The sequence below is a fragment of the Vanellus vanellus genome (assembly GCF_965231255.1).
Source record: "Vanellus vanellus genome assembly, chromosome: 18".
NCBI classification, from domain to species: Eukaryota; Metazoa; Chordata; class Aves; order Charadriiformes; family Charadriidae; genus Vanellus; species Vanellus vanellus.
In genome coordinates this window covers 9,999,157-10,015,874 of record NC_138923.1, presented here as the reverse complement: position 1 = coordinate 10,015,874, position 16,718 = coordinate 9,999,157, and the positions used below count along the sequence as shown (strand labels likewise).

Here is a 16,718-nt window from a genome sequence, read left to right as displayed (position 1 = left end):
CAGCCCCGCCTCTTACCCCGCCCACCCACTCCCGAGGTCACCGCGGCTGCGCAGTGCCACTTCCCCCCGCGCTGGGCGGCAGCGAGGCTCCCAGGTGACGGCAAGATGGCGGCCGCCATGGCGTGGCTGCGGCGGGGTGCCTGGGGCCCGGCCCGGCGGTGAGGAATGGGCGGGGAGTGGAGGGAGGGGATGCAGCGCCCGGTACCGACCGTGAGGGTAGGTGCCGCTGGGGCGCTCGGCCTCCCTGACGGAACTCCCGCTGTCCCGCAGGTGCGGGCTGGCGGCCGGCCGGAGCTACAGCGGCGGCGGCGCCTACCCCAGCGTGTCGCTGACCTGCCCGCTGCCCGGCGTGCCCAAGGCGGTCTTCGCGGCGGCCGAGGGCCGGGAGCGGTTCGAGACGAGGGTGACGGTGCTGGAGAATGGGCTGCGTGTCGCCTCCCAGAAGAAGTTCGGGCAGTTCTGCACCGTGGGCCGTGAGTACCCGGCAATAGGGGGGGCGGGCACCGGGCTGGGCCCGGGAACCGGCCTGAGCTGGGGACAGCCACACCGGCCCCTGCGGGCCTGGCCGGGGACACGGAGGTGACACTTCACCTCCCGCGGGTGCTTGGCCTGTGTGTAAGGACCTGGGGGGGTAAAAGTCACGCTAACTTTTTCTCTTCTTAATGCTAGTTCTCGTAAATTCGGGATCAAGACATGAAGCGAAATACCTCAGCGGCATCTCTCACTTCTTGGAAAAGCTGGCCTTCTCTGTGAGTACCGTTCTTGTCCTAACAGGGTCCCGGAGCCTGTGTGAAACCCTGTAAATCTGCACGGCAGTGAGGGGAAGCGAGAGAGAGGCCGAGGGCAGGGCCCGTTCCTCACAGTGGCACTGTGGGTCTGATCTTTTTAAATAGATGGTGGAGGTATTTCAGGTCATTATGACCATACTTATATTTTGAAAGTCTGTTGTGCTTTCACCTCCAAGGTCAGTGAGTATTTTGCAAACCATTTGACTTAAAGAATGTAGAAGATGATGCTTGTTCAGGGTCACACTGAAAGATTATAAAATTATGGTTTTACCAATTCATAATACTGGTATCTTCATTCTTAGTCCACAGCTCAGTTTGGCAGCAAAGATGAAATTCTCCTTACCTTAGAAAAGCATGGGGGCATTTGTGACTGCCAGGCATCAAGGTATGACACTCTTTCTCTGTGCTCCATTACTGGAGTGGTTATAACACTGATAGTAGTCTGAGTTGCTTTTTCTGGTGTGTGACAGTAAAAGCCAGTTTTTGCTTCTAAGCAGAGATCTGTCTGTGGCAACTGCTAAGAAGCCACAAAAGTGAACCTGAAAGGGTTATAAAAGTCAGTTCTGTTTCCTTTTGTGATTTCCTTTAATGATAATAGTCAAGAAGCTTTATCTGTGATTTCCTGATGCATGTTCAGTGAATGATCGTAGATATGACTTCTCAGGGCCGAACCCGTCTGCTTGTGTTCCAGGGACACCATAATGTACGCTGTTTCTGCTGATGCCAAAGGCCTGGACACAGTGGTCAACTTGCTGGCTGATGTAGCGCTACAGCCCAGGTTATCAGGTCTGGGAACATAAGTCTGTCTCCAAAAAGACTCACAACGCAGGACTTGCTATTAGATTTCAGAATTCTTCATTAGATCGTGCTCATCGAGCAGTTATTATGTAGCAATTGAGTATTTTGTCTTGCTTTCTCTCTTATTACAGATGAGGAAATTGAGATGACGCGAACAGCTATACGATTTGAGCTTGAAGACTTGAATATGAGACCTGATCCAGAGCCTCTCCTCACAGAAATGATCCATGCGGTAAAACACTGAAAAGTCTACCTTGCGTGCAGTGCCCTGTACGAGACATGCTGTATTCGCCTCCTCAACTTCAGGGTTTATTTTAGAATATTCCGAAAACAGATTTTTCTGTTACTCAGATTTCAGTGGTGAGAGTGAGAATTTTGCTGTCCCTCCACTTTGAAACCCTGCGTTCCACACACATGAAAGATTTTAACTATCTATCTATAACTTATCTTTGTTGACATGGGTGACAGCGTGTTGTTGAGTTATGCTGACATTAGTGAAATAATGCTCGGCCTTTCCTCTCTCGCATGTCTCAAACAAGTAGGCATAGTTCTAAAACAGAAAGAGAAGGTTCAGATGGAGGGGCGTGAAGTAATATTTGCTACTTTAATGGATCTGTTTCCTTTTAGGCAGCCTACAGAGACAATACAGTTGGACTGAACAGGTTCTGCCCAGTGGAAAATACTGACAAAATTGATCGAGAAGTCCTGCATTCGTACCTGCGCAACTATTATACGCCAGACAGGATGGTGCTTGCTGGGGTGGGAATAGAGCACGAGCAGTTAGTGGAGTGTGCGAGGAGACATCTACTTGGCGTGGAGCCAGTGTGGGGCAGCGGGCAGACCAAGGACGTGGACAGATCAGTGGCTCAGTACACAGGAGGCATTGTCAAGGTAAAAGGAAGGCGGCGGCAGCATCGTGCCTCTTCCTGTATGTTGGAGATGCAGATTTGGACTTAAACTGATTTCTCTATGGGCTTTGCTTTTTTAAAATTACATACTGTTCATGAATGAGAGCCAAAACTGGCCATGAGAGCCATGATCTGGGCGACAGGCTAATTATTGGGAATGTATCAAGATGGATACCACAGAGGTGAAAATCGCTCCTAAGAATTTGTCTGCCCTTCCCACAGGTTGAAAAAGATATGTCAGATGTGAGTCTGGGCCCTACTCCCATCCCAGAGCTTACCCACATCATGATTGGGTTAGAAAGCTGCTCGTTTTTAGTAAGTATCAACCTAAAATCCTTTGTTTTGGGTGCCCTGTTCTTGACAAATTCCAGAATGCTATCTGTAAATACTGTTATGTAAACAGCGGCACTGTTGCTGCTGATGCTGCACGCACAGACAAGCAGCTTTTTCACTCACGGTTTGATGAAGGCACTGACCTTTTCACTCTTCTTCTGCCGTGTTTCTTTCTGGCTCTTTTTCTCCCTCTTTACTCGTCTCAGACTGTTGAGAGCTCTGCTATTAGCTGACTGAATTTCTCATTGCAATTCAGGAGGAAGATTTCATTCCCTTTGCGGTATTAAACATGATGATGGGAGGCGGTGGCTCTTTTTCAGCTGGAGGGCCTGGCAAGGGCATGTTCACCCGACTGTATCTCAATGTGCTCAACAGGTTTGTTTGCCTTTCTGTTTAAGGGATAGCAGAAGCAGTCTTCTCTAGCAGGTTAGCATGGATGGCTTCATCTTTTGAAAGCAAACACCCCCAGGTTTTACATAAGCTTATTCCGCTTGAAACAAGCGTGACTGATTCGTCAGTGGGTGTTCTGAGACAGTGAAAGTAAAGGACAGCCATGACCAGGAATCCTGTCTTCCTCTACTGGCCCAATCCATCCTTTAGTCAGGGGATAAGAACAGAATTGGCAGTAGGTACCAGTAATACTGCTCTGTATTGTTCTGGGTTTGGTCTCAAGGATGCAAGTGGAGAGAAAGAAGTAGATGGCACATGCAGAAGTTACATCAGAGGCAGAAATTGACAATTCTCATTGGCACTGCTGAGAATCCTGAATGTGTGCTAGGAGGGGACTCGCTGTCCATGTTTGTTTAATTTTTACATTTAAATCCTATTGTTTAAATTTTTAAATACTGCTTATATACACACAGGCACCACTGGATGTATAATGCAACCTCTTACCACCACAGTTATGAGGATACAGGTCTCCTGTGTATACATGCCAGTGCAGATCCAAAACAGGTATATAGTCTGGTATTCAAAGACAGCTGTCCTTAAAAAGTAATCACATCACTTATTACCCGACAGAAATGTTAACAGAATAAGCGTTGTTCTAATCTTCCTTCAATTATCTGTTTTTCCTAGGTTCGAGAGATGGTGGAAATCATCACAAGAGAATTCATCCTAATGGCAGGAGCAGTAGGAGAGGTCAGCAGCCTAACTTGCAGACAGCCTTTGAGCCAAAATACTGCATTGCACTGACCTTGCTAGAATGTATTTTTGTAGATAAGTATGTTAAGTATTTCTGTAAAAGAATATTCACAAAGAGGAAGGTGTTTCCAGAACTCTTACATGGCATCTTATATTAGAGAGCAGTGGCCAGGCTATTTTAAACATCTATTTGTATTTGCTGCTCATTTACAGGTAGAACTCGAGCGAGCGAAGACGCAGCTGAAGTCCATGCTCATGATGAACCTTGAGTCTCGGCCAGTTATCTTTGAAGATGTGGGAAGGCAAGTGTTGGCAACAAACACAAGGAAGCTACCTCATGAGCTCTGTGACCTGATCAGTGAGTAGACAATGCTTTCCATTGCCTTGACTGAACTGTAGGTACAATTGGGCGGGGGAGCAACTTACAACATACTCTTGTAGCACAGATGAATTGCTTTAGAAAGCACAGGGGCATAAATACTACAGGTCTGTATTTCAAACCGGTCTTCTCACTCGCTCGCAAGCTAGCACAATGCTTATTTTTTGTCAGAAGGAAGGAAAAAACAGAAGCATGGTAGGGAAGTTCTAGACTCAGTGACAGTTGTCATAGCTCTGGCTTTTTTATTTTTTCCTGCAGGCCAGGTGAAATCTACTGATATCAAGAGAGTGGTCACTAAGATGCTTCATAAAAAACCAGCTGTGGCTGCACTGGGTGACTTAACAGATTTGCCCACTTACGAACACATCCAGGCAGCACTTTCCAGTAAGGATGGGCGACTCCCTCGGATGTACCGGCTCTTTCGATAAAGCAGTGCGTCCTGCACGTCTGACAGACTTGCTGCTTTTTTAATATGTTTTTGAGATTATAATATTGCTGCAAGCCCTCCCCCCCAGTCTTTCCAGGCATACTGTGCAACCATGGAGCTACGCTACAGCTGAACAAAGCTGTTTCACAACACTGAACTGTGAAGAGCTCGTTATGTTGGGCTTAAAGGCCCACCCTGGCTCTGGATGAGTACGTTGACCCTCCAAGTAGGTTACAAGAGAAGATGGGTGTATACAGCCTTCTCTTGGCATTGGGGAGAACATAGCAAGCCAAAATACTCATCACTACAACTGAAAGCACGTATCTGAGAAGAAGTAAGTCACTGCTGTGTTACCACTTAATCATATACCAGCAGTAGAGGTGGGGCTGTCACACTGGAGGCCCTGGCGTGTGCCCGTCTTGGGGGATGTGGTGGCACGTTAAAGAGCTTGGCTTACGTATCTGAATTCAAAGAATATTTATAGCTCTTACCAAGGTGAACAAAGACTTGGTCAAACTGAATTAGGAAAATACAAGTTATTATCCATGTGAAGTTAGGCAACAAGTTTCCTGCAGTCCAGGTTTTGTTACAAGCATCATGGATCCATTTCATCAGCGTAATTTACCATCTGTAGTATTACTAGAAGTCACATGTCTGGAAATAACTTCATAATTTTTCTAGAGCTCAGAGGAAAATAGACCTATGGCATAACTGAGTTTCTGTGGAGTTCATCTACAGAGATACTGCATATAATCCTACGTGGACACTTATTGTAGAATTAAAGCAATCCTATTCTTTAGGTTTTTCACTTGCAAGTGAACTATGCTAAAGAATAAAAGTTCTTTTACACCAGAGTTGGTATACAAACAGGAAGTTATCAAAGGTGTTGCTGTTGCATCCTACTTCCTTCAAATTGTCATGCAGATGAACTGAAGGCCTTGTAAAAAGAAGACATAATGTTCAGTCTCAGAGCAGAGATGGAGCTCAGCTAGGAGTCAAGATAACAAAATGATGTTCAGAAAGCTCATGAGCTCTTAAGTGACCGACACAAAGCTAAGTGCCATGCATTTGATATACTGACGACCAGAAAGGAAATAAAACATCTGATTTACATAATCCCCTAACATATGAGCTAAAAAGTGTAGACAGCTGCATTGCAGCACTTGACTGGCTCAATGTGCATTGTAAGAAGCAATCAAACTGGGAGCAGAACACTGTGGGGCAGCTATTCCTTGCTTTACCCCCATACCTTTCCTCACGCAACTAGAGGAAAACACGTTGCGTCGCTTCTTGTGGAACCCGCAGTATGAAAGTCCTATTCAGTTGTTGTGTATGTTTGTAAGAAAATAAAGAGACCTCTAAATGACTGGAGCAAGTAGTAAGAGTTCTGAAATTCTTCAGCTAATGGGCTGGGTTTCTTGAACTGGCAGGCGAAATGTCCCGCTTTTCCAGCTGAAGACAAATGGCTCAGGTCACCTGAACAGTTAGCATGCATCACACAGTCAAATAACTCCAGTTCTGACAACCCTGCAATAAGAGCTGGTTCTCATTTAAGGTATTGCATTAATTTATTTTTATTCCTTTAAAAAGAAAGGAAATCCAAATACCTGATGGCTACAGACAGGTCAGTGCCATAAATGTTTGTACCGCAGAACAGAAGCTCTGTCTTAAGACAGGTTGCATAGTTAGCAGCACTTCCTCCAAGTCGTTTGCACACTGTTTTATGTACTAAGGTGATTAATGATCCAGCCGATCTGTGCCCAGGAAGAGTTTTTAAGTATTAGCTGTACTTAACATTTTACCAGTGCCATACTGGTCCATGTAGTATGCTTAGCCTTAAGACAACCCTACTTCAAAAATAGCAAGTTATTCACAGTTCACTGAAATGGGAAAATAAAACCAAACCAAATTAACTGTAATCAGAGGTAATGGAACTGCGCTGATCTGTCGTGCTGCAGTTTCTCTGCATACTTCCCTAGGATACTCGCTTGACGTTGTAATCACTTTGGTGAAGCGTTACACAGCAGCTGTACTTAGGCCATTATTTTCAACTCGAGCGTCCTGCTGCTGAAGGCAGGTCGTGTTTTATCACCCCTGGGGAGGGCAAGTGAGTTAAGGAAGGGATTGTTTCAAGCAGTCTCAACAGCCAAATATATGGTGTGAGAGACTGATATTTACCCCCTTAGTAACAGAAGGCCTATAGAATAATTATTGAAAGGCAATGTTTCTGCACTTCAAATGTACAGGAGTACATTCACACAGACCTTGCTGTACAGGACCAAAAATGCCCAACGCAGAGCACCATCCTTACACAAAACCGTCCCCTAATTGGTCCCTGTTGCGCATCTTACAGAATACCGTACACTTGGCTACAGATAAGGAGAAAACAAAACAACCCCACAACGTACGTAAGCCAGCCAGATCAAATCAAACAGACGAACAAAAATTTTCACCTTTCTGCAGGTTTTCCTTAGGTCCCCTGCCCCTGGTCCTGCCAATTCCAGAAGCTGTGCTCCCTGTGTGGAGTCATCTTAGAAACAAGAGATTGTACCTGGTTGCTTCCAAAGATAGTATGGTTGAAAATAAATCAATTACATCTGTCAGGATGGATGTCCTAAATAACTGACTCCATTTTCTTCAGCAAAAGCACTTGAGCTACATGGATTAGCTCATGCAAATGGAGGATGAGGTTTAAGACATTCTTCACAAGCCACAGCGACTGCCAGAGGTGCTTAGGCAGACAATTCCCTGAAGAGTTTGCCGTGGCCTGAAATCCTCTTTCCGGGCACCTCTAACACGAGCATTGCAGAGTCCTCAGCTCAGGAAATGCTACATATGCTGCTGGATTTTTGGTCCTTTTGCTCTTGACGTTTCTGAAGTTCCCTTGTAATGCGCCTCTTTATTCCGATTAAATAGAGTTCTCTGTCAAACTGCCCTGCAGCAAGCGGAATGCTATAATATAAACACAAGCAATTAGATCAGGGCACAAATAGAATCTTCTTGTTTGCCCAACATTTCCCAACCAGTTCATACAACAAAGGCCAGAAAGCTATTTTTTACTTTCTTAAGGCTTTCAGCTACTGCTGTGGGAGAAAATGGGCAAAAAAGTTGTTCTTCCACAGCAACAAGTTAACGTTTTTCACGATAAATTTAAATGAAGAAAATACTGGTTGTAAAAGACAAATATAGTTTCAATTTAAGCATGAATATGCCTGCATTCATAAGGGGCATACATGGAGGACATTCTTTACGACCCTAACCCAAAACCCACTCATTTGAAAAGGTAAAGTAGCTTACTGTTAACTTGGTGTATTCACTGGTATGGGTCATGCACAAGAGTTCTTACCTTGGTCTGTTCTACAGAGACGAGAAGGAAACCCTAGCAGCCCAGCTGCACAGACTCTGCAATACTTCTATTTAATGGGTATTTAATACCCATAAATAAAACAAACAAACAAAAAAAATCCCAATTCTAATTGTACTGTTGATCAAGTGCTTTGAGAAATCACCATTTTCTATATACCTGGGTCTTGAAATCCCCGAGCACGCTACTCACAGAAGAGTAACAAAATTTCAGTGACTTAACCAAATTTTCTAAGGAGTTCTACTAGCATGGCAGTCCACAGCGGGACATTAAGAAACTTGGAGGATTTCGAAATACTTCACTGATGTACAGCTATGTTGAAATGCAGCCACCACTGGGGAGAGAAAACAGCATTGATCCCAAAGAGGGAAAGAGGAACAGAATAGGAAAGATCTCCATGCTGACAGGAAAAACAGACAGCTGCATCTCAGCTAAACCACAGACTTATACTCAATTGCAATGGACTCTATTTGTCTCCCTCGGGAGGATTAAGGACCTGGCAGCAGGGATTTCAGATGTCAGCGCAAGGTTTAAGCGCTCTTACTGCTCTCACCACCAAGAGCATATATTGCGTAAAAAACAAAGAGGCTGCAGAGAGCTACATGGGATAAACTCTATTTTAGGAACTCTCCTGAGAGGACAAACTCCCAACAGGAGCACATCCTCAGGATCGCTGGAGCCAGGTGCAATCGTACAGGGTGGTTGAGGAGGTACTAACTTGTCTCTGCCAGGCCTCACTCTCACACGAAACAAGGCAAACACAGGCCGATGGTCTGAAGTTTTGATCACAGGACAAGATGAGTACTTGACAGCATGGATGTCATCTCTGTACCGACTGCGGTATACGACTCGATCCTGGGAGGCAGAGAGAAAGGGGAGACTGATGGTAACTCCCTTTGCACGTCCAACCTGGAAAGAAGCACTGGTTCACAAGAGACAAATCCATTTGTTTATCACACTTGGAGAAATTAAGTGTCTTGGGCGGGGATACATTCATGAAGAACATCCAATAATGGTTCTGTTCCCAGCTCTGAGCACAGGGGAGAATGCACTGAACAGGATATAAGGCAGGGAAAATAAGATTAGCAGCCTCTGCCAAACTCCCTGTGCTCGTGGATTCAACAATCCTTTCCTCCAAACCAGTTCCACATGCCCTGTTGCTCTTAAGCAACAAATCTCAGCACGACTGTATCTCACGCAGCCCAACTGTGGAAGGCAGCTTTTTCTCGCAGGTGAGAATCCCCTTTGGAGGCAGGTATGAGGCTGAGCGGCCCTTTGAGCACGCTGCTCTGAGATCATCCCTTACCGTGTAGGAAGGAGTCCTTTGTTTGGAGGTGGTGTCATAGCTGTCCTTTCCTATGTCGAACTTGTAGGAAGGACGGAAATTAATATCAGCCTCTTGGAATCCTTTGAAAATAGACCCTGTAAGGGAAGGGGAGAACAGCATGAACAACAAATTCCTCCTTCCTCAGAACCTGGCACGCTTTCTGCATTTATTCAACACTGTTTAACTACTGCTGGGTAGAAACACCAGCCATGTACATACATGAGTAGAAAAACCTGGGCTTGAGGTGCAGAAAGGGAGCAAGCTCAAGCTGTTATGTAGAGAGGATAAAAAATAGCCAGTGGCTATTTAAGGAAAGAACACTTGGTGCATGCACTTTCCCTTCCACTGAAAGCTCACAATGCTTTGCAAATGCTATTCAAATCTAAATGCCCTAGACACTGTGACAGAATGATGTCCACTTTGTAGAGGAGTAAGATGAAACAGAGCAGAAAATGGCTTGGGAGTTTACACTAAATATAGCAAAATGCTATAGCAAAAAGTCCCTTGTACAGACTGCCCCTGTATGTGACAACTGCTGACTTCCTTTTTTAGGGCACTTAACAAGAGAAAGCAGGACAGGTCTCTAGGAAAGAGGGATTTGGCTGTAATTATTTCTCTGTGTAGCTATCTCTGTTCCTGGAAACCAGGGAGAAAAACAGCTGTCCCTCACCCCTACTCATTTCACTAGTAAGCTGGTCATATGCCAGTAGCTTGGACACGTCTGTTTCTGGGTTCTGGTTCAAGATGGAATCCACGGTCTCACGATCCTTATTTAGTCGGAAGTTGAAGTCACCAAACCAGAATACTTCATCAAACCGAGTTGTGACATCATCTGCAAATTCAAGCCAGAAGTGTCAGTATAAAGGTAAATATCCTGAAAAGTTCTGAAAGTAAAAAAAAAAAAAAAAAAGAAAAAGAATAGTCCAAACTTTTCTTCCCTGAGTCTCCTTTTGACTTTTAAGGAAAATTAAAGTATATGATGTAGCTACACGCTCATTAAAATGAAACTCACTGAATTCTTTCTAAGCGAGAGCTGTATGATGCATAGCTTACTGAGAGTGCTGCTAGATATGTTCAAGAAACAGGCAGAAATTATTTCTTTTTACTACCAGGAGATATAATACTTGAGCATGTTTTCTGCCTGTGACCATCACAGAATGTGGTAATAAAAAAACCAGTAGAAAATAGAACAGAAATTTTTAAAAATCATAGAAAAAGCTGTGAAGAGACCAAACTATCTATAGGAGCTAAAAATAGTATAAACACAAAAACCGAACACTACACTGCAGATAAAGAGTAAATTAATCTTTCTAGAAAAAGGGCTCAGCTATACATCTAGACGTCATGTTAACAGCACAGCATTAAGAAACAATAATGGAATTTGGCAAACAATACGCTGACCTGTGTATATGCAAATTGAAATAATGTTCCTTCTCGTAAGTTTTGAAATAATTTCTACTTGTTCTAGAAAACACTTGGAAAGTGAAACGCATCCATAATATTGATAAAAATGACACCAAAATTATCTTATTGCTGCTCTGAGAAAAAATACTTCACATGAAAATTCCTTTCGAATTTTCTCTCTCCCCCTCCATTTCAACTTCTTCTCTCAAATTCTCCCCAAAATTACAACCCACCTAAAAAAATAATCATGTGAATAATAACCATCCTCAGACAAAAAACCTGCGGTCTCTTTTCGTACCGTCTCAAATTAGCGCTCTCATTCTCTCTTCCTTCATGTAGACTGAAAGACAATGCACAAACTCTGTTCATTTGGGCTCCCACACAAGCATGGTTTCACACTTACTAGAACTGGATCGATAAGGGTTCGTGTCCGGAACGTTCTTGGGAAGAGTAAGGGCTTGAATGGTTTTATTGTAGTCCAGTTTTCTCTCATTCACCTTACTGTCCCCAGCTGAAAGACAGAAATCCCATTACTGCCAATGATGCATCATTTTCATTCAATTACCATTTTTAGTTACAACAGCGGCTTCCAAGGGATACCAGACATTTCCCACGTGTAAAATGTAACACTGACCCAGGGAGCATACAGACTGAAAAATAATGACAGAAAGCGTGGGAAAAGGGATACAAACGTGCAGAGTTAATTTTTGTTTTTCTAAACGCTGTTCTTCGGTAAATTTGCTACAAAAAAAAAAAATCCCCCTCCCTTACTGTTCTCAGCTCAGCGATCCTGAGCTTCGACTTCACTCCGTGCCGCTCCTCTATCCCCCTGCAGCTTTTTTACCTTTGTGAAGCAATCCCTTCTCCTCCCTCAATCAGGACACTTCTAACAAGACTGTAAATGTCTCACATGTGAAGTGGGAGGTGATGAAGAGAAAGGAGGTCCCAAAAAACGTGAAGCAGATTCCCAGAGCTCCCTTGGTTTTGATCTGAGATACGATTCGAGTTGTCACCGTGGCATACTCCACTTCTGGAAGGAGAAAAAGCTGCTGTTACCGAAAACCCTCTAGAGACAGCGAGCAGGAAGTGAGGTGAGGGAGATCCTGGAGAAAGGACAAGACACCCGATGGCAGCAATCCTTTCCTCTCCCCAGTCTCCAGCTCTTACTGGACCACACACCTGAGCAGAACCAGATCAGGTCCCTCCGAATGAAGACCGACATGTACAGCACTCCGTGTGCAGCAGAGTAGAGCATGACGTAGTGGGGGCCTAACGTCTCCTGCAGGCGGATCTCCCACTCTCTTCTGCAGGAAAGAACAACAGCTGGATCACACGGACGGTACAAGAGACAATAACCAGGAAAGGAAATCAGCATTGTGAAAACAGAGCAATCGCTTTGCCAGTGTCACGTAAGCATAAGCAAAACCTCCAGTGCCACAGCGATGCTGCAGTGAAGGCTGGGCAGTTTGACGTGTCACACGCGTGCCACGCAGCAGGCTCTGCATGTTGGTGAGAGACTATTACTGCCACTGCGCCCAGCGGCTTGCAAATCTGAGGAAGAGGGAGTCCCACTGGGAAGACACCCTAAAAAAGCAGAGTCTGACAGGAGGCTTCAGCCTGCTCTTCTAGGGTCGGTCAGTCTCAGACAGACTAGAAATTTGCAGCAATGTGCTGCTAATGAGTAGGTGGCTGCTAACGCCAACAGCCGGCCCGTGAGGCAGCTCACAGCCAGCCTGGATCTATGGTAACCTGCCCACTGAAACCAGACAGGACTGCGCTATTAGCTGCCCTGACAACAGGACCAAGTTCTGTATTTACAGATTTTTGTGACATTTTTCTCTAAAACCCATTTCCCCTGATGCTCATGCAATGCAATTCAGAGTCTTGTTAAATGGGTTTCTTAAAAATATTAATAAGATGGAGACTGTATCCAGACTAATTATAAACAAAGTAATTAGTTAACAATAAAAGAGGATGGTTCATTACATTGTTTTTGCTACCTGTCTGGACAGCCTTCTTGAACCCCGATGACATACATGTCCTGGGCATAGTCGGGATCTGTTGGTAATAAGAAGTCATCCAGGTTCACAGGAAGTTCCTATTATTAAAAAAAAAAAAGTTAAAATAGCAATACTAGTTATGCAAAGACTTAATAGAAAAGTACAAGAAAAGGCCAGGTTAAGCTACAAGGTCCACAGCATATGCAAACAATTCAGGCTTCAAAAAATAGGTTAAGTGATAATACTAAAAATTCTCCTTCCCAAAGGCAGACTTCACCTGCTGCTGCTCCAGCAGCAACCAAAATTCCACAGTTCAGCCATGCAGGCCAGTAATGTGGTGTTTCTCATTTCCTGTGATACCTTTTACCGAGCTCGTAGGCTATTCAGTGGTCACCCCAGGAGCTGCTTGTGTTCTTCCAAGCACAGCTTCTCAGTCTCCTGGCAGAATCAATCCCGAACTCCTAGGCTACGTAAAGATGTAGGCAGGTGGCCGTGTTCTTTATCAGAGATGTTCTCGTCATAAGCACTAAATCGTGAGTCATCTTCATGTGACCCTAATTGCAATGGAGCTGCCACAAAAAGCCAGAGTGGCACTCGCAAGCTCACTGTTTTCATAGCTAGTGTCTGCGGTACCCCGTCACGATGACTCTCTCGCTAAGGCGAACATGTATGAGAGTACCTTGTAATTTGATAAAGACAATGAATTCAGGTTGACGAGGAACATAGTCACGAACAGAAAAAAAAACATCGCACCAGTCCTTGCAGCAAAGATGGGGTAACTTTACCACTGCCAAAAGACCTGTGGAGACTTATGTGCACATACCTTCTGACCCTGCATGTTCCAGGTGGCCACAAAAATTCCAATATTCCGATCAGGGAAATATCTGCTAAGTTCTTCTGCTCCCAGCAAGGCACCATTTGCCAGAAGGCTGCCTTCCAAATAGCTTCTGTGAACAGAAGACCAACAAAAAAGCGTCTAAGTAAAAGGCATGAAAGTTGGAATAATGATTTGTAACACTCGAATCTTAAGTTAATCAAGAACGTACCTTTAGCTTAAGAAAATTGCATTTAGTATTCATATATTGTTCTGCTTGCCTGAAGTTCCTTATAAAGTTCCAGCCCTTATAGACAATTCGTGGATCGCGTGCGAGAAAACAAAACGATTGTCATAAACCAGCCTTTTTAAAGCCAGGACCTGAGTATGACAGCAAGACTGATGCTGCACGGGTTCTGTGATGAGATGACTGAAGCCACCCAAAGTCTTCAGTCCCCCTACTACTTACTGCAGACACAAAATGAAGAGATTGGTTTGATATTTGAGCGTCCTGAAGCAGGTCAGTTTACTTAAAACCTGAAAATAGCTCCACCATTCCCGCTGTTCTGGCACCAAGTTGCTCCTCATCGAGGATTCAAACTCACATTCTTCCTTCAATTCAGCTCATCAAATCAGCTTTCAAGTAAACGATTTATTGAGTCTTTAGTCTAAAAGAGTATCATATTTGAAAAGGACAGATCTGCCCCACACCACCTGCCTCTCCAAAGAACAGGCTGCTTACAAAAGCAAGGGGTATTGGCAAAAGGACTGCAAGTTGAATAAGCATTTTTAATCTTGCTTAAGCTCTGCAAATCACGATGACAGCGTGATGCCAGGGAATGCTGCACAACCCACTGGTCTAGCCAGCGACCCTAACAGCTTTGGAGAGGGAAGTGAAAGAAAACCCCTCACAGCAAACAAGTAACAATCTTTCTTTGGGGCTTTTTTACCAGTTAGTAACACTTAAATTTATCTCAGAATTACTTTCCCCTGTAACACCGACTTCCACTCCTTGGATCAGTGGTCAGATTTATCCCTCAAGGTCTTGCAGACTGTTGTATGTCTATAATGTACAACCTTCAGCTGAATACTCGATACCTTTTACGTCTTAACATGTTTCCTGACCTGCAGTATTACCAATCACACTCACTGCAGCGTTTGCGCTGCGCGCTGGCAGGTCTGCACAAACGAAGGTCTGCTGCCAGCACAAGGGGATCCGATACACCAGCCAGCAGATTAGTATGCTCACCTCAGCTCCCTCCAACCAATAATCTAAACTTAGCTAAGAATGAAGATAAATGAGCAACCAGAGCAAGAGGTCAGGGCCACGCTTGGAGAAAGTTGAGATCTGAGTGGAATCACACCCTTCCTCAAGAGATTTCTGGAAAAGCTGGGGCAGAGGAGCTCCTGCGGGACACTGAAGCACTTCACAGTACGTGATTTGATCCTGCCAGAAGCCAAACAAGCTCAACATCTGCAGAGGACCCTCAGCACCTTACAGGATTGTCGTAGTACTGCATGTACTGCAAGATAGTTTCAAGCTAAATTATTTGGGTTTTTTTTCTGCCGTTTAACATTTCAGTTCAAGCCCAATGTACTTTTAGATTAAAAAAAAAAAGTTTTTCCCAACTGATAGCATGCACAGCTACTGTTTCTTAATTTTCAAAACAGATTACTTAAATATTACAAGCAAGCTGACAGCAAATCACACTTATATTTATGAAAAACAATACCTAGCTGAAACAAGCAAATATACAGTATCTGTACTAATCTCTTCATCTCCAGTTTCCAGCCTCCACAGAAGGTTAAACAACACAGAACAACTTTTGTGTTTTACTGATCCGCCTGCAGTTCCCTGCCTCAGCCCAGCAGGATTCTGCGGGGCAGCTGGCTCCCCGCTACCAAACCCCAAACTTTGCCACGAGAAGCTGGAGGACATACCTGCTTCGAACATCCTTGGAGCGAATGGGAGTGAGCAGGCTGAACGTAGATTTCATGGAGTCTGTGGAGCAATTATCATAGACCATCCCGTTGCCGTGTAGCCTGGTATCACTCAAGCTGCTGCTTACCCTCCCAAACTTGTGCTGAGAATAATGTCGATAATCCATACAATCTGAGTCAATCCTATTAGCTGTCCTCAGCGTGTGAGAGGCCACATTGAGCTCCATGGGTGGCAGAGGTCGAGCCGGCATTATTTGAGACAGTCGGGGTTTACCGCCTGCAAACGCTTTCGCCCGCAGAAGCCCACCAAAGGCACTGGAGATCTCGGAGGCTCGTTTCCCCAGGTCGGAGGTGCTTCCTCTGCTCCTCCCCATGGTACTGGCTTCTGAGGCATCTGGTGAACTGTGCAAGGAATTCTGCTGGCAGCACTGATGGCAGGGGCTTGCCCTGCCCCTGACAGGAGGGCTGAGGGATGCTTCCTGCAGAGAACCATTCGAGGAACTTGTCTCATTGGGATCAGTCAGACTTTCCTGACTTGTTCTAAACCGCCTCCACCTCCTCCAGCTTTTCTCATCCAGAGATGCGGCACGCTCCAGCCGGGGTTTTCGAGGAGGCCTTGGAGTGACCGATTTAATTTTCACATTAGCTTTGAGTTCATCTGGTAGAAGCTTTAAGGTTTCATTTAAAGAGGTGCCTACAGTTGGAGGATCTTCAAAGGTAAGCACCCCACTGCCACCAGCCTCCTTCTTTGCTGCTTTGACAGCTTTTTTAGCGTGCAGGTCCTGTACTGCTCCACCCTCCGTGCTCCGAGTAACACACGCCCCTGGGTGCTGCGGAAAGCCATTTGGAGCACTCATTCTCCCGCTGCTCCGTACAAAAACTTCCTCACAGCATAGTTTCCTTCCCTTGCTTACCCTGTAGGTTCACAGGGCTTTAACCAAGCCAGAAAGACATGGAAATTGGAGATGGCTCAGTCTTTAGTTGAGAATGAAGGGCAGGTGTATACGTAGGAGGATGCATTGTCTGCAAAATTTCAAGAGGTGGGATACCTGGATTTCCCCAAGAGAAACACGTAAGAATGAAAAGTTATAG

The 16,718-nt window shown here is 44.9% G+C and overlaps 2 protein-coding genes across 2 annotated transcripts; one reads left to right on the top strand and one right to left on the bottom strand.

Annotated features, from left to right (window-relative positions):
• Positions 1 to 104: 104 nt before the first annotated feature.
• PMPCA (peptidase, mitochondrial processing subunit alpha) lies at positions 105 to 6,141 on the top strand. The gene is made up of 13 exons (XM_082492450.1): positions 105 to 158; positions 271 to 473; positions 670 to 749; positions 1,091 to 1,173; positions 1,480 to 1,574; positions 1,718 to 1,818; positions 2,214 to 2,477; positions 2,717 to 2,809; positions 3,084 to 3,202; positions 3,691 to 3,781; positions 3,905 to 3,967; positions 4,184 to 4,328; positions 4,608 to 6,141. Exons 1-13 carry the CDS (start codon positions 106 to 108, stop codon positions 4,775 to 4,777), a joined length of 1,560 nt encoding a protein of 519 aa, XP_082348576.1. The 5' UTR covers position 105; the 3' UTR covers positions 4,778 to 6,141.
• Positions 6,142 to 6,322: 181 nt separating this feature from the next.
• Positions 6,323 to 16,483, bottom strand: INPP5E (inositol polyphosphate-5-phosphatase E; the record flags this gene model as incomplete). Its single annotated transcript, XM_082492603.1, has 10 exons — positions 6,323 to 7,728; positions 8,859 to 8,995; positions 9,447 to 9,562; positions 10,138 to 10,299; positions 11,275 to 11,382; positions 11,782 to 11,901; positions 12,051 to 12,175; positions 12,872 to 12,969; positions 13,695 to 13,818; positions 15,627 to 16,483. The coding sequence occupies 10 exons, from the start codon at positions 16,481 to 16,483 to the stop codon at positions 7,596 to 7,598; spliced, it is 1,980 nt and encodes a 659-aa protein (XP_082348729.1). The 3' UTR covers positions 6,323 to 7,595.
• Positions 16,484 to 16,718: the final 235 nt, after the last annotated feature.

Excerpts from the sequence above, each read along its gene's own strand:
- PMPCA (XM_082492450.1), top strand. The coding sequence starts at position 106 with ATGGCGGCCGCCATGGCGTGGCTGCGGCGGGGTGCCTGGGGCCCGGCC. Across the intron at positions 1,174-1,479 it reads TGTGACTGCCAGGCATCAAG|GGACACCATAATGTACGCTG; the intron begins GTATGACACTCT and ends CTTGTGTTCCAG. Across the intron at positions 2,810-3,083 it reads TAGAAAGCTGCTCGTTTTTA|GAGGAAGATTTCATTCCCTT; the intron begins GTAAGTATCAAC and ends ATTGCAATTCAG.